The sequence below is a fragment of the Urocampus carinirostris genome, chromosome 1 (assembly GCF_059441175.1).
Source record: "Urocampus carinirostris isolate Australia breed hairy pipefish chromosome 1, RoL_Ucar_1.0, whole genome shotgun sequence".
NCBI classification, from domain to species: domain Eukaryota; kingdom Metazoa; phylum Chordata; class Actinopteri; order Syngnathiformes; family Syngnathidae; genus Urocampus; species Urocampus carinirostris.
This window is the reverse complement of record NC_142349.1, coordinates 48587762-48614323: the sequence shown is the minus strand read 5'-3', so window position 1 is coordinate 48614323 and position 26562 is coordinate 48587762. Positions and strand designations below refer to the sequence as shown.

The 26562-nt window shown below is 39.6% G+C and overlaps 1 protein-coding gene across 1 annotated transcript in view; it reads left to right on the top strand.

The window, feature by feature from the left end:
* Positions 1-25949, top strand: part of usp43b (ubiquitin specific peptidase 43b) — a 73757-nt gene extending 47808 nt beyond the window's left edge. Inside the window, exons 7-16 of the mRNA XM_088343220.1 lie at positions 973-1135; positions 3824-3935; positions 10004-10107; positions 10728-10805; positions 10898-11027; positions 13719-14049; positions 15007-15165; positions 18402-18548; positions 18615-19637; positions 23898-25949. Coding sequence (XP_088199346.1) covers positions 973-1135; positions 3824-3935; positions 10004-10107; positions 10728-10805; positions 10898-11027; positions 13719-14049; positions 15007-15165; positions 18402-18548; positions 18615-19637; positions 23898-23908 — 2258 coding nt within the window. The 3' untranslated portion in view covers positions 23909-25949. The remainder of the gene's footprint in view (positions 1-972; positions 1136-3823; positions 3936-10003; positions 10108-10727; positions 10806-10897; positions 11028-13718; positions 14050-15006; positions 15166-18401; positions 18549-18614; positions 19638-23897) is intronic.
* Positions 25950-26562: the final 613 nt, after the last annotated feature.

Below are 26562 nucleotides of genomic sequence, written 5' to 3'. Positions count from 1 at the left end.
ACAAATACAGTACAGAATAATAAAATACTGTTTCCTCTATACCGTAGTTCAACCTAACATGCTATTCACATTCATCTTTTTCGGCCAATTGCAGGCTTTGTTTTGCCCCTTTAGCCTATGCAAGCCTGTAAATGATACAAAGGATCCGCCCCCTTTACCTCCAAATAACTTTAGCCAATAGTGATCGATTCAACTGATGATTGACATATCTTTTTCGGCCAATTGCAGGCTTTGTTTTGCCCCTTTAGCCTATGCGAGCCTGTAAATGATAAAAAGGATCTGCCCCCTTTACCTCCGAATAACTTTAGCCAATAGTGATCAATTCAAATGATGATTGACACATTGGTTAACCAATGAAACGCCTGTATATAAATCCCAGCATACACCGCGGACTACTCCGCGTTCGGGGGAAAATCTCGTCGGCGGCTGCTTGCTTTAGTTGCAAGACTTTGCGACTTAATGTTGATCCATATATGAGGTGCACTGTATTATAAGGCGCATGGTCAGCTTTTGAAAAGAAAAATGGCTTTTAGGTGCGCCTTATAGTGCGGAAAATACGGTACTTATCATCTGACCAGGATTGTCTGCCTAACTAGTGGTGACCTGCTTGCTGAATGCTAAGATTGTCAATGGTGTGACAAAATGCAGCTCAGCCAGTGTCACATTTCACAGAGGGATATTATAGAATATGCTGTCACGTCAGTCCTTGTGTTAGTCTCAACGTAAGGTGGTGGATCCCTAGCTACATCAGATAAAAGCTCCTGCTGAGAGTTCAAAATGCCATCAGTCCATCTGTTCTATGAATCACTCCCCTAAATAGAAACCCGTGCCCTCATCCGCATAACAGTTACCCTCCTCATTCAACACTCAATGGGCTAAATTTCTACATCAGTCCTGCAATCACTCAACTTACAAAGAAGGAATCGGAAAGACTTTCTACTAATGTTTCTTTCTGTGTGTGTGTCTCCTTAGGATACCATCACAGTCTACCATCTTCAACATATGCCACTGGTCCTGAGGGTAAAAGATTTCCTGCATCTGGGACTGTGTCTTCAGAATTTCTCAACCAGGGCCTTCTGGCAAAGATTTTGCTCTTGGTATGCAACGCAGCAGGAGCCGGCCAGCAAACTGTTCGGTGATTACACAACAAATCCTTCCTTAATATCTATTTGTAAGTATTATGTTATTTCATTGTTGATTGAAACAACTGGTAAAAGGTGTTTCAAAGGTAGGGATAATTTTTAGAGGGACATTTGTTGGACTGATAACGACCCAAAATGACATCAGTTCCACAGCAAAGAAAAAGACTTGATAAATGGTCGCTAGGAGCCACAATTTACTATTGCAATTCCCTCTTTGGCAACGTCATTGACGCATGAGAATGGAAAACCCAAAGACGAAGTCCAGATAGAGACTAAAGTAATTTCTGGGAAAGCTGCAGAGTCAGCAAATACAAAAATGCCAAGGCAGCTTTTCACAGCAGTTTTTGCAGAAATACTTCATGAACTTCTGAGCATTGCATGAACAAAATTTGATTTTGAGCCTTTTAAAATATTAGCACTAATCTGCTATAGTATAGTTAACATAAAGTATATGCTAACATAAAGCAGAAAGCACATAACATAAATAGTTTGTCTCCCTCCTCTGTTGAAGTAGGACGCTCAGTCGTTTTATATTTAGCTCTCCTCTTAGACAGAAGTGCGTCAAGGTCATTTTACCTCCCAGGAACATAAATGCTTCACATCCATCTCCCGGTGAGAGGAGAATAAAATAAAATGACCAAAGACTCCCACATCTGCTTGAATTGCAGACCAGTCCGACTCCTGTCTCGCTCTGTCAGTTGAGGCCGATCAATTAAAGTGAGCTAGCCAACATAACCGTGAGAAAGTCCAATCTCGTCATTTGTGTCTGTTTGTCCTTCAAAACGACTTCCTGCAATTGATCAATGAACCCACCCACCGATCTCTAGCTCATCAAATGATCGTGGGAGACTTGGCTGTGCCAGAAGGATGACATTGATGTCTCATATCTCAAACTGGTTCTGTTTTCTTTCTCTCCTTTTAAGAAAGGGGGAAAAATAGTAATCTCTAATCAGCAAACAAAATGAAAGACCCCTCTTTACTACGCGATTTAGTTATCGCTTGTTCACTCATTCACGGATTTTATATTTCTTTTGTCTTTATTGTAATTGGCATCAACGTATCAAGCATTGTTTTCTGCAGTCTGCGGTTACTGATTAAGGAGAGCGCTCTATTTAAGTTGGTGTAACTGTCTGTGGCAAAGCTCTGATAAGCTGGTGTTACTGTCTTTGTGGTCGTCTGTGATAGGCTGGTCTATGGTGTGAATCAAACAGCGGGCGGGCGCTGCCTCCCAAAACAAACTGGGAAGCTGTTAAAGTTAATCATTATAAAAACTCTTTGGTGGCTGTATTACTCAAATAAAACACAGATATTAAGTTATAAAACTACTTCGTGATAGCTGCTGTCCATGCTCACGCGGCTGTATCTCTTGGCGAACAGACTTACCATTCCGTTGGCGTGGTTTATTATTCGTCAGTGAAAACAGGAAAAGGAACACACACACATGAGCACGACTTCACAATAAAAGAATATAAGATTGATAAACGTACAAAAGATATAATTAGACTGATGATTGAAACGTTACTTTATGTGTGTGTGTGTGAGAAAGATTGTTTTTATATTTAGGAATATAAAAACAAGTTATTTTCATTGCATTGAATTCTGAGAAATGCACATTCCCAAAATGGCCAACTTTACAGAAGCATAGAGGCCGCGAGCTTTTAACGGCTCGTTGCATTAAAAATGAATTATAATATCATAAGTTGGCCTTGGAGGAAAGTCAAACGAGCGCAAATAAATGCCAGCTGGTGCTATGTGGATTGTTATTGCGTCCGGAAAGACTGAAGCGGCGTCAGAAGGGAAAGCAGTAGCCTGGCTGAAGGTCCAGCCTACTGCTAGTGGCTAGGCTAACAACTCTGCTCAGCCACAGTACCTCTGAATAAAGTCAACCTGAGCCTACACCCCCAGTGAGACATTCAAAAAGCTCCCGGAATACATTTTAATATTGCTCCGTCTCCGACATCATGAGCCCCCTAGAAAGACGTTTTTCACCCCCTGGGGTGCCTTGATCCCTACTCTACATTTGGTGGTGATGGAAAGAAGATATAGTCATTAGGTATTAACCTTTTGATTGACCTTTTTCTCTATTTGCAGTGTAGGTCTCTTACTGGGACCACAAAAAAAGAGTGGTTGCCATATAAGTGTATGTGTAAATTTTCAACAATGTATTTCATTTGTTTTATTCTGGTACAAATGATGGTTAGTGGAAATGAATTGAATACTTCATGAACTGATGCAAACGCTTCCGAAGAATTCATTTACTTTGAAAAGGATGTGAGCCTTCAAAAGATGCCGTTTAAAATCACCGGATAATTCAGGCCAAAGCCTCCACGATTATGTGTGTGCCTTTCGGGATTCAACCAGAGAATATCAAGTAAGACGGACTCTTCAAATGCTAACGTTTCCTTTTTCTTTTAGTCTTACCATCAATAGATTTCACATTGTTATTGTTTTAATCGGCAGGCCACGTTCTTTCCTCACCATGCAAAAACATTCCTACAGGGGCTTCTATTTATAAATTGCTAGCAGAAAATGGAAGACTGTCTTCAGTTAAATGTGTTTTATAATAAATGTGTCTTGGGAGCCATCCTTTTGGAGTGATGGTTTTCACTCTTCTTATCAGTCAAGTCAAATGATGGCCTTTCATTTTGCTTGATGAGGTTTCTGTCCTGTTTATGTTTTAGGTTTGGCCCTCCATTCTTAATGAGGGAGGATCGGTCTATTTCCTGGGATCAGCTTCAGCAAAGCATTCTGAGCAAGCTTTACTACCTGATGATCAACGGAGCACCGGCACAGGTACTGGAAAAGGTTAACACGAATGAGTTGGTTAGTAAATACATGGTAGGACCAGCAAGTCCATAGATAATCACAACTCATTTGAGCTCGGCGGCTACATGGTAGAAAACACGATCTCACAGGGCTAGGACTTGTAAATTAAAAAGACAGAAAGAGAGTGAAAGAGTATGAGAGAAAAATGAAAGAGAGAATATATTAGGCCCAAATAGAGATGGAGAGAAAGGCAAAAAACAAGAGCAAGTGAGAGAGACACATGAAGAGAGAGACAAACAAAGAAAGAATGACAGAGGAGAGAAAAAATGATGGAGAGTGAGCGGAAAAGAGCAAAGAAAATGAGTGAGAGAAAAAGACGAGAGAAAGGGACATAGAATGACTGAGAAAGAGAGACACAGAGAAAGAGAGTGAGAAAGGGAGAAGAAAGAAAAAAGCAAAAGAGAGGGAAAAGAGAGGAAGTGAAGCTTATAATGAGAGAGTGACAGAGAAATTAGAAATAGAGAGACAAATACAGAGAGTGGAAGAGCGAGAGATAAAGAGTAAAGAAAATGAGAGACAGAGTGAAAAACAGAAGAAAGAGAGATGGAGGAGATACAAAGAGGGAAAAAAGAGAGAACGCAAAAGAAAGACAGACAAAAGGATAAGCGAGATAGAGAGAGAGAGTGACAGAGAAACAAGAAAGAAGGAGAGACAAGGTGAGAAAGACAGTCGGAAACAGAAAAAAACAAATAAAAATAAAGTAAAGTAAAGAGAAGAAAAAGAGACATATAAATAGAGATCAAGAAAGAGAGTAAGTAAGAGGGAAAGAGAAAGAGAGAGAGGGAAAGAAAGAGAAAGAAATACAGCTACCGATCATTCGTGAGTGGTGCCTGACTTCGGCAATATCCAGTTGATATCTTGTGGACAGCTTTAAAACTGCAGCTCGTTTTTCTCTTGCACTTCTCAGCGTTGCCTCGCATTCCGTATTCAGTCCCTTGGTGGGCCAATACAGCCCGTTGGCTGCATGTTTGACTATCGTGCTATAGGGAATATCCTCCTTGTTATATGGTTTGTGTCAGCAATCACCATAGAAAAGTAAGTAGTGTTTTTAATATAGAGTTATTATATCACTGGTGCAATGGTTTTCTTTTGATCCAGGACAATATCCCATTTCATGTGTGGCTTGAGTATGTAGGCAGTTCCTGGAATAGGAAATAATTGATACCATTGTCAGGCACAAACCACATCTGACCTCAAGCCAATCGTCCTCCTTTGGTTTATATCCATCCTGCATCGCCAACACCTCAGCCTCTCCAGGATCTTTGTGATGTACTGGTCCAGATCTTGACGGAGATCCTGCAAGACACCATCCATTGTGTTATTAGGAGCATGCCCCGATTGTTTCATGCATGTGTAAAAGCATAAGGGGGTGCACACAAATTACCCAGAATCATTTTTAATTGCTACAATGACAGTTTGAAAAACAGACCGGTCTGCTGCATCATTTTTTCCCTTTCATTTGAGAGTGTTCTCCTGACTGGGTTAAGATGTGGGCGGAGTCCTTGGGGTGATCGCTCTATGAGTAAATAGTAACCAATCTCCTGGTATAGGCTTTCCATGGCAGTGCAATTAATTGATTCATTTGCAGTGAGAGTTGGGCAAGGACGCACTTTGATGCACTAGCTTTGTTTAAAATGTAGATGTTATGAAGACCTTGATTGGTTCTTGGTTGGTGACTTCAACATCGCCTGTTTGCATTAGCTTCCATATCTAATGCTAACAATAACGCTACTAAATAATGACCTTCAGACCTACAATTTGAGGACCTCTTTTATTAGCAGCACATCAGTCATGAGCACAGATTGAAGTGGTAAAGCCCCACAGTCTTCTTTTTAAGTACCCCATTTTTTTCTGGGACCACCATTTGCCCTGAAGACAGATGTTTGTTTCACGTTGAAAGCAAATCAATGGCCGCTCCTTTCAATCAATGAAACTGTCGAGTGGATTTTTCCACTACTAATTTTAGCCTCCGTGCAAACTGAAATTCAAAAGAAGTCATTTTTCGAGCAGTTATTTCGCTGCTACTGAATTTGCTGAGAAAGATCTGAAAAAGCTGATAGGGTGACTACTGTTGCGAGAAGAGCATTGTGATCGATTACAAAAGACAGAGTTGATCTTTCAGTCGCAATCTGTGAGAAGAACATTTTGTTTTCTGAGATAAGATCTACTTAAGTTGAAATATTCAGTTTAGCTGCGTGCGTGTGGCGTGGTAAATAGCATTTTGTGTGAAAAATGGCAGTCGCAGTCTTTCTAGCTGACAAACGCTGCAACGTTTTGCAGTGCGAGATAATAAATACCCGTGACCTCATTGAGAGCCTACATTAACGTTAGCACGTTGACACCAAGTGCTTGGTTTGTCCAGAAGACTCTTTTGTGGCATAAAAAAACCTTTTATGTTGTAAAATCTCCATCCAGACTGCGGACCTTTTCCATCAGGCCTTTTATATGAATTTTCTGTTTTTTTCTCATCCTCTTCTCTTACACTGACCGCTGGGATTTTCACAGCATCTTCACATTCAATATCAACCCACACTGCTTTTTATTTACTTGGACTATGTTGTTAACCCAAAATGAAGGGAGTTTTGCACAGTCCTGACTTTTGTTTAATAATTTGGCAATCTATGGCTTTTTCAACAAATTTGCTCCAGAACAAGTGGTTGTTACCCTAATAGACATTATGGTTTTGCCCTGTTGAGGGTGATGCAACTGATTATTGAATTGAATTGATTTTTCTTTATTGTCATTAATATCAACGTTGTGAAACATTGTGTGCAATAAAATTAGGCATGGCACTTCAAGTCATGTTTATTCGTATAGCCCTTAATTACAAGGAGTCTCAAAGGGCTACACAGACCAAAGATTATTGCAAATTACTGACTATTATTACACCATCCCTTGATCGAAAACCTACACGAGGGCAAGGAAAAACTAGCTGTCTGTTTAGCCCCATAATTCCTGTTTACAAATACAGACTAGTAAAAAGTGATTTCGCCATGCCGTAGAGCAACCTAACGTTTGATTCACATTCATCTTTTCCGGCCAATTGCAGGCTTTGTTTTGCCCCACTTTAGCCTATGCGACCCTGCTAATGCTAAAAAGGACCCGCCTCCTTTACCTCTGAATAACTTTAGCCAATAGTGACCGATTCAAATGATGATTGGTTAGGAAATGAAAAACTGGTATATATATATATATATATATATATATATATATATATATATATATATATATATATATATATATATATATATATCCCAGCATACAACGTGGACTACTTCTCCTACGTGGGAAACTTTGCGACTCAATATTGATCAGTGTATAAGGCGCTCTGCATTATAAGGCGCATCGTCAGCTTTTGAAAAAAAATAAAGGCTCTCAGGTGCGCCCTATAGTCTTGAAAATACAGTACTGTAGTTTATAAACTTCTGTACCGTCAAATTATAAAAGTAATCTTTCCGTATTATTGCACGTCTGCATTAAGGACACAATCCACCTTACACGATACTTTGTCGCCATCTCGTGGACGTTATGGAAAACTGCATTTACCTTCTGGACGGAAACTCAAAAAAGACATATTGAACCGAAAAACCAAAACATTTTTTTGTGTGGAGCCGCAAACAATTAAAAGACTTGTATAGGCCCACTAAGAAAGAAAACGTATATTATATTTATATTTAAAGGAAAACATTAAGAATGTATCCTGTTTTGTCCAACAGAAACCCTGTATGTCGAAGTGTCCTTGGGCAAGACACTGAATCCCTAATGCCCCAATAAGCAGGTCGGAGCCTTGCATGGCTGCATGGCCGCTATTGGTGTGTGAGTGTGTGTGTGAAGAACATTGTAAAGCACTCTGGGAGGTCTTTATTGACTTGAAAAGCGCTATATGAATTCAGACCATTTACCATTTATATATTTCCATCATCAAACATTTTTGAAAAACTGCCATGAAGCCACTAGGGAGCGCCAAAGACCCACATGTGGCTTCAGAGCAAGTTTAGAGGGTCGAGAAGTTCAAATTTGTTGGCGCTAGAAAGCATCTTTCTCTAGTTTTGTTGACATTATGACTTTTAGAGAGCCTACAAAAAGAAAAAAAAATGCATACATCATGTAGGTTCGTCAAGCTGTTTTACATATATGAGACTTATATGAGACATAAGCAGAAAAGGGGAGGGGCAACTGTTTAGCCAATCAGAACGCAGAAGACATTACAAGATGAAAATAGCAAAACTGCGATACAGTGAGGGATTACTGTACATTTGTTAGCTTTTCAGTAGGTTTCATTAGGTTTACCAGACTACATGCGTCATTTAAAATAAAACATTTGAGTGCCCTGGGCTTGTTTACTAATTTTCTTTTTGACTTTGAGACGGCTATTTTAGGAAATTAAGTTGAAAGTTTGTGACACAGCAACTATATGAATGTGTGAATAGTTTATTCCTCAGAGGAATTTAGTGTTCTACCATGACAGCTTACAGGACTGAGTGTGGGTTGTTTGTGTTTGAGCTCAGCCGGCATCCACAGACCGCATTTCATAAGGCAAGAGAGGAAATCTGCTTCATTTTTTCAAAGCTGCTTCGTTTCTGTAGCATCTCCTCATAAATTCAAAATCCCGCTCATGTAAAGTAAACAAATCTAGGTCTTTTATTACTAGTTTTGTTTTTGTCTACTTGTGATTGCCTCTTGCCTGGTGGGGTTAAGAAAATGGAAGCACGGAGGCTTGTTTTGTTTTCATCTTTGGCCTAAGCTGCAATGGCCTGCAGTTTAAATATGTCCACTGGGTGGGGCCAAAGCACTACTGAAGCAACTGTCGCTGTATTTGATAACTACCAGTGATCAACCAGAGAACATATGATGTCATTTACTTAGATGAGAAGTCATGGAAATAATCAAGAGAAAAATACCCTTGAATCAATCATTTCAATTATTTGCATTTAAATGAGTGTTGTTTTCGACACTTCCCAGTTTGTATGTGTTTAATTGAAGGAACAGTGTGGACTATGTGAACACTAGATGTCATTGTATTCTGTAGTGCTAGTGAAAACAAATAAGAAGATTACAACTCATGGAGATTCAAAGTGACCAGACAGCACTATTTTTCCAAAAGTACTTTGCCTGGCCTTTTGCAAAGGAAGAAAGAAAAAAAAGACAAAATAGGAAAGAAAAATTCAAGATTAAAGAACAAAAGAAAACACTAAAAGTGGGATTGAAAAAAGCGTGGAATGTAAGAAAAAGTGATTGATTGCTTTCTCTCTCTTTCTCTCTTTCTCACTCGCTTTTGCTCTCTCTCTCTTTTTCTTCTTTTTCTATTTCTTTCTCTTTCTTCCTCATCCCCTCTATTGCTCTTTTGTTCTTTGTTGGTCTCCCTTTAGTTTGCTTTCTCCCTTTTTATCTCTCTTATTCAGTCTTCCCTCTCTCTCTTTCATACTATTTTTTCGTCTTTTTCTGTCATTTTTTATCTCACGCTCTCTTGTTCTCTTTCGTTCTCTCCTTTTCTCTCATTTTCTCTCTCTTTCTTTATCTTTATATTTTTTTCTCTCTATTCATCTCTTTCTTTTGCCCTTTCTTTTTCTCTCTCTCTCTCTCTTTCTTACTTTCTCGCTTTCTATCTCCTTCTTTTGTTCTCACTTCCTTTCTATCTTTCTTTCCCTCTCTCTCCCTCTCTGTCCCTTTCTCTATTTCTTTCTCTCTTTCACTCTAAACTACTACTCTGGCCCTCGTGCGAGTGTTTTTTCTACCATGTGGCCCCTGAGATAAAATGAGTTTGACACCCTTGGACTGCAAGGACTCTCTTCCTTCAACTTTTTTGTTTACATCAAGGTGTTTTGAGGCACATTTTGAGTGTTCTTTCAAACTTCCATCACTTGAACAAATTACCGTAAAAAGAAATTACAGTATATTTGAACTCCAAAGAGTCAACTGAAACACACTTTAGTTTACCTTCTAAGTTCACCCTTTAGCACAAAAAAATATGCTGAAGCAGCATTGCAATGCAAGTTATGCCCTCACATGGTTACACCCTACTGTCTTTCTTCCAGAATAACAGAGTGCTTTTCAACATCCGTGTTGTGGGAGGATCATCGTTTTACAGTTACTTGTCACCGCAGGACAGTCGGCCACTTTACCATCCTGCTGTTGACAGGTCAGTTCCGAGTCAGAATTTTAGGTCAGGACAGAATGTTAGTCATGATTACTTTTTCCTTCTCATTGGAAGCGTGTCTCTGTTTGCTGTGATAAAATATTAGTATAACATAGTTTTTGGTGTGTTTGTAACTGCTGAATTATGTCTTCTGTTAGAGGGTCGAGCGGTCCTGTTTTTTTGGCGCTAGCAAGTATCCCCGTGTTTTTTGTTTTTTTGTTTTTTGTTCTTTTAAGTTTTGTTGACACGACACAGAGAAAACATTGAATGTGTCAATTTTTAACAGAACAATATCAGGCCGGCATCCTAGAGATGTAATTCGTCGTGTACACGAACACTGCAGAGTTTGAATTGTATAGGTTTTTGGGCATGCAAACCAATTTGTTGTTGTTGTGTAATGAGAAAAATACCGTAAAAGGTGACAAAAAACATCTTATACCGCACTGTAAACTGAAAATGTCTTAAGGCTCTTCATGACTATAGTACGTTGACAGGCATTGGCATTGTGACATTTATTGTCTGAAACCTTCGTGACAGTCTGGTGAAGCAAACACTTTGAAAACATCGAATGGATGATGTCACACTGAAAAGAAATCAAGAAAAATGTTGATGCTTTCTTTTAGAGCACTAAAACTCTGCAGTCCAGGAGGACCACCGCATGTCAAGCTCATCATTGAATGGGAGTATAGGATCAAAGATTGGTGAGTAGGTTTTGCTTCAGCCGGGCTTTTTTCTCGCAAACTCTGCCTCAGCTTGACTAAAAACCGATTGTCTATCTCGCTGGGTCTCGTAGTCTGTTTGGGAACATTCAGGAGGAAGTGGTGAAGGATGACGATAGTGTGAGGAATCAACAGCAGCAACATGTCCAGCAATACAGCTGCACCTTGGATGAGTGTTTTCAACTGTACACCAAAGAGGAACAGGTAAGCTATTTCCAAAACACTTAGCATCATTTGAAAAATGTGAGTAGCTAACATTTTAACAACTATGTAAAATAATATCATATAGAGTGATCCCTTGCGTTAACGCGGTTTACTTTTCATGGTTTTTCTACTTTGCGGATTCGGATTGGCTAAGCAGTCTCTGCGCCTCTTCTCTACCTTTGTGTCAATAACGTTGCGGTTTGATTTGTTATTGTACGTAAAATAGTTTGCTGAATTTACATCAAACACGTGCAAAATATTTGTAATTTTACATTTTCACAAAACAATCTGGACCAACAAAAAAACAAGCGGCTGGACGCTATATTGAGCAGAAAATGCTATTAAGCTGATAAAGTTAAACTTTTGGACATGCAATGGCAGTTCAGTACAATGCTTTATCATTCCGCCTACCTTTGTACCCTACAAATTATAATCACATTTATTCAGAAATAATGGGGAAAAGGATTTCCATGTTTGGCATTTAATGTCTTAACGAATTGTTTAACAGTTGAATCAATGCAGCTTTACATCTGAACCAACTCAACACACTAACCAAACTAAAGTAGGATAAACAGTTGAATCAATGCAGCTTTACATCTGAACCAACTCAACACACTAACCAAACTACAGTAGGATAAAACTGTGTTTGCCGCAATTGTCATTCTGCTTTGAAAAAACAATACAAAACTAATACAAAATAAGAGTTTTAGCAGTGAATGGGCAATAACATCAGATACAACTACCAGGCTCAGAAAATACCGCACAATACAATATTGTACTTAACATGAAATGAGATAAATCTTATTTTTAATTGTTTGTGCTAACAAATGTCGTGCTATCACACATTTCCCCTCTATCTCTCAATGCACTCTTGCAGTCTACTTCCTATTGCTGGCTCCTGAAACGTTTTGCCTTTACGAGTGCATCAATGTCAGGTGTCAAATCCTGAGTAGCAATTTCATTCGAGTGTGTTCATTAACCTTACGGAAATAATGAATCTTTCATTCGTTCCATAAAGAAGGAAGATAAAGACATAATGAGAAAAACAGCAATACATTTTAATGAGGATGCAAAAAGGTTATGAGCTGAACAAAAGCAAGAACACTGTATCAAACCTTTGAGGACAGTGGCAGGGAATAGGAAGAGGATGTCAGGCCATCAACATGTGCAAATACTGCTAAAGCCGAAATGTTCGTAAACCATGAATTCAAAGTGACTATTGAGGAAGGGTTTTGTTAGCCCGAACAAGTTTTGAACATGGTTAAGACTGGCTTATTTTGGAAAGGAATGCTCTCCCGCACCTGCCTATCACAATGTCCTTCTATTGAAAAAAAAAAAACACACCGGCACGGCTGACTTAAGAGGAAGAAAAGACAGAACGCAGCGGTGCATTAAGAAGAGCACTCAAATACTGCATTTTATCTTTTCTTTTTTTTTCTTTTTTTCTTTTTTTTCGTCAATGCAGCTGCTTGGGTTGTGGTGGGTCGTGCTAATCTCCGCAATTTGAAGCCATTAGTTCACATTGATGATGAGTTAGCTAGTTAACAGGACAGAACTTCAAATGTGTTTACTTTTATTCATGAAACCTAAATGGGTTTAAAGGGTTTGTTCTTTACTTTCAATTAGTTTTTACCTCACAGATTTTGCCTAGCATGGGTTCTTTTGGGAACGTAACACCCTGCAATAAACGGGAGTTTACCGTATTGTAAAAGACAGTTGTACCAATTTATTCTAGGATCATGCTCCTATTTTGTATTGCTCAAGTAATGAGCACATTTTCCAGAAATGAAATATTTAAAAAGTAATTGGTCCTAACCTATCCTCCTAAAGGCATCCAAGTGAGCTCTAAATAGCTATGAAACACATCGTTAAATCACAAAAGAAACATACAAATAGTTATCAAAGATAAATCATACAGTAGTAAGATAAATAAGATGATATTAAGAAAATGAAATGTGAGTTTATTGATGGTGTGCTAGTGGTTCGGAGGAAGGGGGAGTGTTGCAAGGAGGAGTGACGGAGATCCCAACTTGTATGTTTTTCCCATATTTTATACGTTTTTTGGGTCATTTCAAACAGTATCAACAAACATAACTTTTTTCATACGGGATTTTTTATTCGTCACCCTTTGCAGGCTGGTCATCCTGGAAGGGGGATTACCTCATGTGCGGTCCCTTCTCCAGGTTTTTTCATTTTCCTCATGCTGAAGTTTTTCAGTTTTTCCTTGCCCTCATGTAGGTTTTAGATCAGGGATGGTGTAATAATAGTCTGTGGTTTAATGAGGTCATCGTAGATTGATAATATTGTCGCAGTATGCTACATAATCTGTCTGGCTATGAGTAAACAGGTGCTGCCTTGTGTTTGTAATGTTTATTATTTATTAATTTGGGGATTTGCAACCATTATTACTGGGAGTAATTGGCTGAGGTTGACAGGTATGAGATCGAGAGACTGTTGTTGATGTGTAAGGACTGACTGTACTGTAAACTTAAATTTAAAGTGAATTTTCCTATTTTAAAAACATGTTTTGCCTGGTTTGATGGAACCGGCTGGTGTTGGCGGTAAGCGGTCTTAGTGGTAACCTCTGTGATTTTTGTTTCAAATAAAACTCGTATATCGAAATTTTTGGATTTAGAGGTACTCGTATCAAGAGGTACCACATTCAACCAGACTCTGTCTAATATCTTCAAGCTTGCTCCCGATGACGCTTGGAAGTGCCCACACTGTAAGCAGCTGCAGCAGGGCATGGTGAAGATGAGCCTGTGGACGCTGCCTGACATCCTCATCCTCCACCTGAAGCGCTTCAGGCAAGTGGGCGAGCGTAGAAACAAGTTGACCACCTTTGTGCATTTCCCTCTCGTTGACCTGGACATGACGCCACACGTGGTAAACCGCAATCACGGAGCGCCTCAGCCTGGATGGAAGCAGCCCCGACGATCCGAGCTGGCCCCTTTCGATTTCCTGTATGATCTGTACGCTGTGTGCAACCATCATGGAGGGATGCATGGGGGACATTACACAGGTCAGACGTCAAAATGTCCTCTTCAGGGCATCAATGATATAGTCAAACATTTGAAGAGGACAAAAGCATATAACATTCCAGTGTTTCTAATAGAACTTTGAGACCCTGAGACAAAGCAATCTATTTTGGAGCCAAACATGTAGTTAAAATGAGTCCAAATTGGGATCATTTTCCTGCTTTTGCTCTTTTTTTAAGTTTGCACTCTCCCTGCTGTATTTGACCCGTTCCTTCCCACACTGTGCTGCTAAAGAAAATCTACCACTCCCCCCTCTGCTCAGAGAACAAATTAGCGCTGAGACAGAGCCGAAAACACGCATAGTAACCAATCAACTGAAAGTGTGACAAGACAAAAAATGCTAGCACATCGTTGGTTTTGCAAGCTTTTATTTAATAAGATACCTTGAAGTAATTTTGTTTACTTTGCATTTATATATATCTAAAATTACTAGCATTATTTTAATAATACGTTTATAAGACCCCCTGGTGGCGCGCCAGACACTTCCAATGGTATGGGAAACACGGCATTAGAATTACACTTATATTTTTAACGAGCCAATGTGTATTATTTTGCGCAGGGGTTAGGAACCTTGATTTGATTTGAGGCATTTAATATAGACACAGCGCACACGAAAAACAACATAAACTAATTAACAAAATGAAACAACAGCCAAAATGCACAAAAAAACAAATGTACAATCATATAATACATAAAGTAGAGTAGGCTGAAGCTAAAGCTTTTAAGTGCCTACCCAAATTCCAATGTTTTTCCTTGCAGGGAAGATATATTCAACCTTTTGATTGCCATGATTGCAAAATTGTTCGTTTTCTTCTTTGAAAATTTTGCAAACTCACTACAAAATGCGCCAAATCATATTCACTAAATTGTTAAGAGTTTTATGCAACAGCCATTGCAAGTATGAATTTTTGGAACGCTCAGTGTGGTTTGTGTACTGGCAGCATTTTGTCGCAACTCGGTGGACGGCCAGTGGTACGGCTTTGACGACAGCAATGCTGAGGCAGTTCCAGAGGGAGACGTGTGCACCCGAGGCGCCTACATCCTGTTCTATCAAAGAAGAAAAAACATTCCGCCGTGGTCTGCAAGTTCTTCAATCACTGGTTAGGCCCCTTCATCTTTTTTCACGTTTGCAAGCTTCAGCCCTTCAGCCTCGGGATAGTATTCTTGTACTACAGAGAAAAAGAGGACGCGTCTTTTGCAGCCGAGGGTCATCACTGTATTAAAATAGTTTGTCTTCTGAATTTCCTGAAGCTTGGTGAATCTTACTTTACTTGCGTCAAGAAAAAAGGGGGACAGCAGATAGTCATCAATATCCTAGAATTTTGTTGACGTAGGTCCTATCCTAGGAATGTCGTAGGATTTAAGTGCAGGATAGAAAAGCAAAAACGTGATCGGGATCAGAAACAAGTCAAAAGCCAGGAGAGGAGAGTAGACGTGGTCGAGAACAAAAATGGATCGTTATCCGGGACGGGAGAACAGACGTGGTCGAGATCAAAACAGGTCGTAATAGGAGACTATCGGGAGCAAAAAAACAGCTCAGGCGAAAACAGGCTTGCCGTGTAAAAACAGAGATTCGCAGACGGACCGACAAAAGAGGACTGACACGACAGAGTTTAAATACTGACAGGGAGCCAATCCGTCAACAAGCTGCAGCTGGCGCCACACAGGCAGGGCCAATTGGGCGCCATGGCAACCATGATATATGGGCGGGGCCAATTGGGTGCCATGGCAACCGTGACAGGAAAATAGTTTAGAAGCATCTCAAACGATGCTTTCCACCTCTATGAATAAATTTGACCCTTTAATGTTATTTTAATTATATGTTTCCATTATAACAGTTGAGGCACGGCTTCACCTGCCTCCCCTGAATGCGCCTCAATGCTTACCTCATGTGCGGTCCCTTCTCAAGGTTTCTTCATTTTCCTCATGCTGAGGTTTTGAGTTTTTCCTTGCCTTCATTTAGGTTTTAGGTCAGGGGATGATGTAATAATAGTCCGTACAGCCCTTTTAGACTTCTTGTGAGAAACGGCTATACAAATAAACATGACTTGACCAGAAGCACTGTTATAACGGAACCTTCCATTAATCGTTTTGCACCCCACATACCAAAAACTGTGCCGAATCCCTGTTTATAACTGAATCATATTTCAACTGGCAATTCTAGGATCCCTTATGATACATCAAAATGACTTTAATTTGCAATGCTGATCATTCCAGGAAATTCCCTTTAACCAACTAGATAGAAATACACGACTTTTAAAGGCTTTGTGAAATACATTAAACATGAGGCTTTGCCTCGCTGGACATATAAATCAATTACAGTGACATGTCATGACCAAGCCTATTCCTTTGTCACAATAGTGACGTTCTGGACAGGATGTTCTCCGAAGGAAGTGGTTGCTGAGCATCGTGTCATCAGCAGGTCGAGAAGTTGTGTAAAAAGTGTTGAAATGTCGTGCGATTGAAAACGCAAAAAAAAGGCTGCTATAAAATTTCGATGCCTTTGGCACTCATCTATTACTTTATCTCCAATCGTAATCCACGGGATTTTAAAGGATTTTTAAGGTGCTTCGAGTATTTTTTTATATATTAACGGTTGCTTGTCACACCTGCTTTTTATCAACCCCCTATGTGCGCCTTGAGGTCTCCTGACATGGGTTTGTCATCTATTCCCGGGGCGTACACCAAAACATAAAGCAAGGCGGCAACATTTAATCACCTTGGTCTTTACTTATGAAATAGACTGCAGGAGGACGTGATGCTCCCAAGAACCCTTGATATATTTAAGAGGATCAATACACACTTTTTAGCATGGCTTGGACAGTAACCTTTTTACCAACCTTTTTGGAGCCAAGACAAACATTTTTCATTATTCAGGGTTCGCACGGGTGCTTGAAATCCTTCATAATGCTCAAGGTCTGGAAAACGCGGGAATTTGGGGTGAGGTGCTCTAAAATGCTTGAAATTATTTCCATTGCCGTTTGTCCTGGTAGTCCGACTCAACAAACCATGCTCTTAAAATTCATAAAAGTTTTCAAAAGTGTGTAAAAATGACGCGTTGTCATGTGAAGCTTTACTGCCCCCACTGTTGCATCAGAGACAGGTTTATTAGGCTAGTAATGGTAAATCCGGCAGTTTTTCAAGAAGAGGCTCTTTCAGCTAGGCTCACTGAGAAGCTAACAAACGGCTTTTCAGATTATTTTTTAATTATATATTATCAATAATAATAAAACATGATGCACCAATTTATTTAGTAATTAGTAATTTGGTTACATGAAATATAAATTAAAATATTCACAGACCCTACTGAGAATAAGCTGTGCAGAAATAGACGGATGGATAGATGGATGGATGGACAGATCTACACAATATATATATATATATATATATATATATATATATATATATATATATATATATATATATATATATATATATATATATATATATATATATATATATATATATATATATATATATATATAAAATCATTTTAGATTTTTACACACTGAACAGATTTGAACGCAAAATCATTGGAATCGCAAAACAATAAAATATGAATAAAGCATCTTTACTTTTCAGTGCTAACTAGATGTAATAGAACAAAACATGAACCGTTGAGTATTGAGAAAAAAAAAATCCTGCTACATAAAGTTTCAAAACTAACTACATATAATCAAACAAAACATGGACCTTTTTAAGTATCTAAGTAGGGAAAAAACTAAAATAAAGTGTGAATAATTTAATTATTTACAATTCTATTTTAATCAATTTAGACACAGATCTTGTGAATGACAAGCAAAGAAATATCAATTAAAATGTGTAAAACAAAAAGATCAGCAGTCTCGACGATTGAAGGATTGAACGTGCTTCGGAGCAATCAATATCATTAAAATGAGTACAAATTTGGCTCATTTTTCTGATTTCATACATTCAGTATTATCTTTCTTTTTTTTGTCTTCTGTGTTGAACTCCATTATTACCCAACACCTATAGAGCCTTTTCCGTGTTTGTAAACAAGTGTGATGTACTGAAGCTGTGCGTGCACTGTTGAAGGAGAACGGCTGAATTCATGTCAGTTTATATCAGCCGACATAAAAAGATCGCATATAGGAACAACTCAAAATTGCACAAAGTATGTGCTAGCAGCAAAATAGCGACTTTATTTTAGTCATTTAAGTCCCCCGAAAAACCTGGATTTTTTTTTTCTTTGAAGGTACTGGACATATTGAAAAATTGGCCTTGAAAAAGGTTGTGTAAACTTATTATAAGGAAGGTACATTGAATGTTTTGTTCAAAGATTACATTTAATTTTGAATTATTTTTCATCTGGCAGGCTCCACAAGCTCGAACACATCCAACCACTGGCTAGTGCGGTTAACAAGAAGCAGTGACAGAGATGCACCCTTCTCAGGGCCCCCGATGCCGGACTCCTTTGAGTTCCAGTCGTTCGGAGAAGGAGCCCAAAAAAACGCAGACACAAGTACAAAACATGAAATGACATTTAATTACTATTTTACCACATCAAAAATGATTTTCATTCCAACAGATGGATTTGAGTCGAAACCGTTTGTCCGCGGGACCCAAGCCAGGACCGCCAGCATGAGATCCCCGACCAAATCCAAAGAGTCTTTCAGCAAAGTTCTGCCTTTGCGGTGGTCTTTGGGACCCAAAGAGCGCACCAAGCATTCGGAGGAGGCTCAGACTGGGGAGCTGGTGAAATACCTTGAATCGGGCCGCCGTCCAAGATGTACCCAAAACCCCATCGTGGCGCTGGTGGCCACACCGCCGCAAAGGCACGCCCAGCGCAGAGCGCTTGAAGTCGGGCAGGAAAGCATCTCGCCAAACGGGAGTAGCTTCGGCTGCACAGAATTGTACTACTCGCCCAAAATCCCCGAAGGGCAGTGCAGGCCCGCTACGGAGAGACACCTCGCCAACAGTGTCAGAAGTAAGGAAGATGCTTCCCATAGAGTGAGGTCGCCTTCTAAGAGAGCCAGGCAGGAGCAGTGCAAAATGGTGGACGTGCAACTTCAGAGGGTGGCCCTATTGGGAGCACACATCAGCAGTCATAGCGCGCCTCCCAGCAGAGATTCTACGCTGAGAAGTGACAAGGTCCACTTTGGGGGGAGCACCAGATCACCCAAAGTGGTACATCATGGGCGGGAGGGGCGGAGCCAAGAGAGCCTGCTGGCCTTTTTCAAGCCGGTTTTCATTCAGAAGGAATTCCCCAGGTCGCCGCAAATGGACCACCGCAAACGCGCCAACGGAGTCGGGCACTTGGGCAAGGCGGCGAGCGGTGACGTCGCCAAACTGTCCCGCTCCAACGGATTGCTGAGCGCCGCCAACAATGACGAAAAGCTCCTCTGCCGTAAGGTCCAGTTGTTGAACGGGCAGGCGGAGATCAAGCGTGCTCACAGTTCCAGCAACATTGGGGGCAAGCTGGAGGACAACTTTCATAGATGTGCGTCGCTCCAGAGAAACGGAGACGTCACCGCCTCACATCGCCTCCTGCTCTCCGACAAGCCCGCCTTTGCCACCCTGCAGAGGGCGCCATTTAGCTCCACCTCCTTGGGTAAGCACTGAGCACACACAACTGAGGAGGACCGATCCTGCCATATGGAAAAATAATTGCATCAATAAATATATATACCTGCAAATTTATGCCATACAAAGAAATGAACACGTTATACCTAAAGACAGTATGTGACATGATAGCAATTTCTTCATTTACCTATTCATTTATTATTATTATTATTATTATTATTTTGTTATTTATTCATTTCGGTATCATGTAATTTATTTGGTCACGTATTTTGTCTCAACAAAAAGTTATTTACATTTTGAGGCTTTTCACCTATTGGTTGATCACTGATAAACGAATCAGCCACTATACCCATTAACCAAACGGTGAACAGTTCACCCCCCTCGTTAGAATAACATTTTGTCATGACGAAATACACGAAATAATAAACAACAAGTTACCAAAATGAACAAATGACAAAATGCATAAATAAATGAAGCAATTGCATGTATGTCATACATTTAGGTATTGTGTGATGTATTCATGTATTTATATATGTATATGTCATAAATGTTTTGGTATTCATTTATGAATACATGTATTTCTACATATGACAGGAACAGTCCTTAAATAAATACTGTAATAAATAAATGACAAAATGCATAAACAAATGAATAAATTTCAGTTAGGCCATTCATTTAAGTATAACATGATTTAGGTATGTGTCCATTTAGTTTTATGACTAGTATTTGTAGGTATTTATTTATACATGTATTTCTGAATATGGCAGGATTGGTCCTCGATACATAGTAGCTATCACCACAGTCTATTCAATTTCTTACAAATGACATTTGAAACCTAAAGAAACTTGCTCTAAGCCGATTTTAAATAAATGTTGACATGATTTTGTTGACATGACAGTTTGATAAAATCAGTGTCAAATCGCATTTCCGACAGTTGACTTTGGAAACATTCCGCCTAGTTAACTTTTTTATGTGAATATAGAAAAAAAAGAGCTTGAAACGCTAGAAATTCTTGGATTTTAATTTTGGGTCCAAGGACTGAAAAGCGGTTGCATCTTTTGGTGAGCGCTTGTAAATGCTTGATGTTGTGGCCATGTTTCACAACGAGTCTGTATAAAAATGACACCGACACTGCTTTCGGGAGGCATTGCATTGCATTTCTTCTCTCGTGATTAACAGAAGCTGGCATTTGTAATGTAAATGGTCTGCATTTTATATAGCGCTTTTCAAGTCAATGAACCTTCGCCCCAGCCTGAGGTCAAGAGCGCTCTGGAGAAGGTTTTCATCCAGGTTATCTCTATATATTACTGCATTCATTTTTCCTTCTATCCTGACTAGTCTGCCAGTTCCTGCTGCTGAAAAACATCCCCACAGCATGATGCTGCCACCACCATGCTTCACTGTAGGGATGGTATTGGCCTGGTGATGAGCGGTGCCTGGTTTCCTCCAAACATGGCGCCTGGCATTCACACCAAAGAGTTCAATCTTTGTCTCATCAGACCAGAGAATTTTGTTTCTCATGGTCTGAGAGTCATTCAGGTGCTTTTTGGCAAATTCGGGCTTCCATGTTCCTTTTACTAAGGAGTGGCTTTCGTCTGGCCACTCTACCATACAGGCCTGATTGGTGGATTGCTGCAGAGATGGTTGTCCTTCTGGAAGGCTATCCTCTCTCCACAGAGGAACGCTGGAGCTCTGACAGAGTGACCATCGGGTTCTTGGTCACCTCCCTGACTAAGGCCCTTCTTCCCCGATCGCTCAGTTTAGAAGGCCGGCCAGCTCTAGGAAGAGTCCTGGTGGTTCCAAATGTCTTCCATTTAAGAATATTGGAGGCCACTGTGCTCATTGGGACCTTCAAAGCAGCAGAAATTTTTCTGTATCCTTCCCCAGATTTGTGCCTCAAGACAATCTTGTCTCACAGGTCCTTAGACAGTTCTTTTGACTTCATGCTTGGTGTTTGTGCTCTGATATGCACACTCAACTGTTGGACCTTATATAGACAGGTGTGTGCCTTTCCAAATCATGTCCAATCAACTAAATTTACTGCAGGTGGACTCCAATTAAGCTCAAGGATGATCAGTGGAAAAAAGATGCACCTGAGCTCAATTTTTACTTATGTAAATGTGATTTCTTAGTTTTCTATTTTTAATAAATTAAAAAAAAGTACAAAAAAAACTTTTTCACATTGTCATAATGGAGTATTTTGTGTAGAATTTTGAGATAAGAGATTAAATTAATACAATTTGCAATGAGGCTGTAACATAACAAAATGTGAAAAAAGTGAAGCGCTGTGAATACTTTCCGGATGCACTGTAACTCAGAGTAGTCGGGAATCAAACCTGTGATATCTTGATCCCAAGACTGCGCCCCAGGTCTGTATGTATGGCATTGTCCTATAAGGCGCCATCGCCCCCTATGGGTCACACCCAGGAGCACAGGTCCATGCTACACCGAAATAGGCCACTATGAAATGTTCATTGGTAAATGGTCTGCATTTATATAGCGCTTTTGAAGTCAATGAAGACCTCCCAAAGCGCTTTACTATGTGCTTCACACTTACCCATTCATACACACACTCACACACCAATAGCGGCCATGCAGCCATGCAAGGCGCCGACCTGCTTATTGGGGGCATTGGGGATCCAGTGCCTTGTCCAAGGAATACAAAATTTTGGGTTTGCAATGAGCTCGGTCCCTCAAATCAGGTTAATTGGTCAAGTTGGGGCTGGGTCGGCCTTTAATACCCGCGGGCCTGGGTTGGGCTGGAATTTTTAGGCTCTATTTTATCTCTAAATGATTACGGGTCAATTACGGAATGGTAATATGAGCCATGAAATAAAATTAAAGCAGCGTTTCCCAGGGATAAAAATTGTAATGGGGAAAAACTTCCTATATCTGAAAATGTAAGTTACATATTACTGTCTCAAAAACATTTACACACATATTGTTCAAATCCACAAATATATTTGAGATTTACTAAAGATAAAATGCGCTCGCATGCTTCAAAATAACTAGCCAAATGTAAATTGCAGACATATTTGTGAATCTGCTAAGTACATGATTCCACTGGATTAATTCTTTTAACTCATTCAGTGCCATAATATATAAATACGTTTTCAGAAGCGCTACCCCTGAATGCCAAAATGTAAAATCCGTTTTGTTTTGGGATAAAAAAAAACTATTATAAAAGGTTTGCAGCTCATCAGTAAGTATCAAGCCTCTGGGAATGCATACCTGTCAACCTCCACGGCTCCATGCCCTTACAAACTGTTGTATTTTCCCTCACGAAATACAAAATAATCTTACACCATATTTTTTTTTCAAACGTGTTTATTTATGTAGTTTAACATGTTATATTGTACATGTGTTTCGTTATAGCATACATATTGTTAATTAACATTTTGTTGTGAGATCCTAAAATGCTCGAAATGAATGAGGTTTATTATAAAAAAAAGTTCAAAAATTAAGTAGCTTGGACGTTCACTGTAGCAGGAAGAAATACATGCAAATATAATTAAGTAGAATAATACATTTTCTTATTCAAATTATGAATTCATTTTCTGCATTAAATTATTGTTGGTAATATACTGATTAAAGGGGTCACCACAAACCTGTCTTTTTTAATTTTTTCCTTTTATACTTCCTTTTTTTTCTAAACTTCTTTATACAACATAATAATTCGTAATATAATGCATCAAAGCAAGTGAGCCGTCTTTAATGAGTTGAGCCGAAAAAGCCGGTTCTCTAAAAAGAGACGGACTTCCTTTCACTAGATCAAATCGCTTGCTTCGTTTGCAACGGAAAAAAACAATACCGAGATAGAGGCTTTCGCGGCAAACTCGTTTGACTTGATTGATTTGCCGTTTCGTGATAGTCGGTGTATACCGGACGGTAACTATAATTGACAGATTTGCGTTTTTCCGTACAGATTTTCTTGTACGTCATACACGTCTTAAAATGCATAGTAAACATACTTGGTACGGCAAAAACTTACAGGTTGACAGGTATGGGAATAATTTCATTAGATGGCAGGAATGGCGTTGATCTGATCTTTGTCCACACATCCATTAAATTTGACCATAGAAAAGGTGAAAGAACCCTGTCTTTATTTCCTTTGCAAAGAGCGAAAACACTAGCAATAACTTAAAACTATTCCAAACCTCTTGCAAATATAGGCACTTTGAGGGCATTATGGACTAAAATTTCAGAAAGACTTTTATCGAACAATGTTTGTCTGTAAAAAGTGATCAATATGCTCATTAACTGATCTTGAGCTTTTATTTCCTGTCAGTGCCTCTGTGACGTTCCACCGGGACTCTTGGAGCCCTCGCCCACGGAAAGCAGCGCCGGAAACAAGTTTGGTATCTGCTCTGTTTGTACACTGTTTAGTACTGTTACATCTGACCTGTGTGTGTCTTAAACTTAATCTATGCAGAGTTGAGATACTGCTGTTTTTTGTGCCGATCAGCTTTGTCTGTCATCTGCTAACACCTGACTCTGGAATAATACAGTGAATCTGCCACTATCGAGCCAAATGAATCTTCTATTTTCCATTTTTCATCCCTCTTTAGCCACAAGGTGGCGCCTTTGACCGGGACAAGAAACTGAATTTGTGAGTTGATCATCAAAAGTAAAGGGATAGTTTCACCTTTCAAAAAAGAACAGATTTAAAAGTAGAAACTTTTAGATTTTGCAACATAAAATTCTCAATTAAAATTTACTGTATTTTAAAAGCTGAGACAGTGTTGATCATTTAAACCACAGGTGTCAAACATGTGGCCCGCAGGCCGGATCAGACCAGCCGAGAGATTGAATACCACCGGCGAAACAATGCTGAGAGAAGTGCAAGAGAAAAATGAGCCGCACTTTTAAAAATGTACATTTGATGTTGACAAAGCCAGACGCAACTCAAAAAGACACTGTATTTCTCTCTCACTTTCTTTCTCCCTCATTTTCTTTCTCCCTCACTTTCTTTCTCCCTCTCTTTTTTCTCTTTCTCTCTCACCTCCTCTTTTTCATCTTTCTTTTTCTCTCTCATTCTCTCTTTGTCTGTTTATTTTACTCTTTATCTCTCTCTTTCACTCTCTTATTTATGTTTCTCTTTCTCTCTCTCTCTCTCTTTCTCTCTCTCTCTCTCTCTCTCTCTGTCTTTCTCTTTCCTTCTCCCCCTCTCTCGTTCTTTTTTCTTTCTTTTTTTTCTCTTTCTTTCTCTCTATTTTTCTCCCTTGCTTTCTCTCTCCCTTTCTTTCTATTTCTTTGTCTCTCCTCTGTTTTTGCTCTTTTTCTTTCTTGCTTGCTTTTTATCACTCTTTGTTTTCCTTTTGCTTTCTCTTTTTCTCTTTCTTTCTCTCTCTTGTACTCGTTCACTTTCTCTTTGTGTGTTTTTGTCCCTCCCGTTATTTCATCCCTTTTCTTTAATCTACCACTCAGGCCCCCTTGAAAGTGTTTTTTAACATAAGTTTGACACCCCTGCTAAAACACTGAATTATAAGTCAAAACGTATATACACTGAAAACAATGCACTGTAAATGTGTTTTTGGAAGATCGTTGCACTTTTATGATAGAAATATTTTTTTCGTTTGACTTAGTTTGGAAACCCATCCAAATATTCAAATGTAATAATATTAAGTGGTCAAGTACTGACTGACTGACTGTTCTGTAGGAATATTTTCTACAAGGTTGCACAAATAGAACACAAATTGTTCTTTTACGAAAAATCGAAAACTTCTTTGCTAATATGCCAACAGAACCGAATTTTTGCACCCAGCAGTTTGTGTTTGCGTAAGATTGTTATCATTGGAAGTGAGTCTTGAAGAACAATTCAATGACGTTTCACCTCTGTTGTTAGAACATTCCTATGACCAATTGAACATGTGATTTAGAAACTGGGTGAGAAAGTCATGTCTTCGTAGTCGCGGTAACTATATCACTGTTTTTGTGTGAAGCCTGGTTTTCAAAAGCAGGGGGAAATGCACCACTTTATAACGGTGCCCCTTGAACGTTTCAATTAAAAGCTGCCATTTTTAACGGTTTTATTTTCAGTCATTGTCAATTTTGCTTTTTATACGCTGTATAAGTGGCACACTGGAATTGGGGAATGGGAAGAATTGACCGTCTCCCTGGCGTGGACGGTCCACTCAAGAGTCTTCATCAAAAGGAAAATGGAGGTTGTTTAGAGATTCTATTTTATTACTAACTTTTTTATAAGTCGGCATTTTCTACTGACATGGCATTTCAGAATTGTTTCATGTTATTCTGTGGACACATAACCCTCTTTGGGATTTTCTATATCTGTTTCATGTTCTGACTTTTTCTGGATTTCACATTAAACATTTTCTTCTCACCAGTGATTTCATTCGCGTGGAAATGATTTACATCTTCTTCTAAATGTATTTGATATTGTCAGGACCAGAACGGAAACGGGACCCACTTGCGTGACGTTTACCACAAGTTGGCTGCGCCCACGATCCGGTGTTCGCTGGATGCGTGAAGCAAGTCGCTCTGGTACTCGGATTGTGCCCTGAACGCAGAAGTGGATTTTCCGTGGCGAGCGATGGCGGTGTCAGAGACGGAAAAGGCCGGTCTGTAGCCAGCACAGGAGAGCAAAAATGTGGTCGGGGTCTGAAGCAAGTCGTAAGCCAGAATGGGAAAGAAGACGTAGTCGGGGACAAAAAGACGTCGAAAGCCAGGATGGGAGCGCAGACGTGGTCAGGATCAAAAACGGGTCAAAGCCGGGGACAGACGGGAGCAAAAAACGGGACAGGTGGGAATCAGGCTCGAAAAAAGACTTGCCTAGTATACACTGAGGTTCGCAGACGGACTGACAAAAGGAGAAGGACAGGACTGGGTTCAAATACTGATCGGGAGCCAATCAGAACCTGTGGCAGTGGGCGCCAAATGAGCGGGCACAGCTGAGTCACATCAGTAATCATGACAGATATTTGATGAATCTGAAA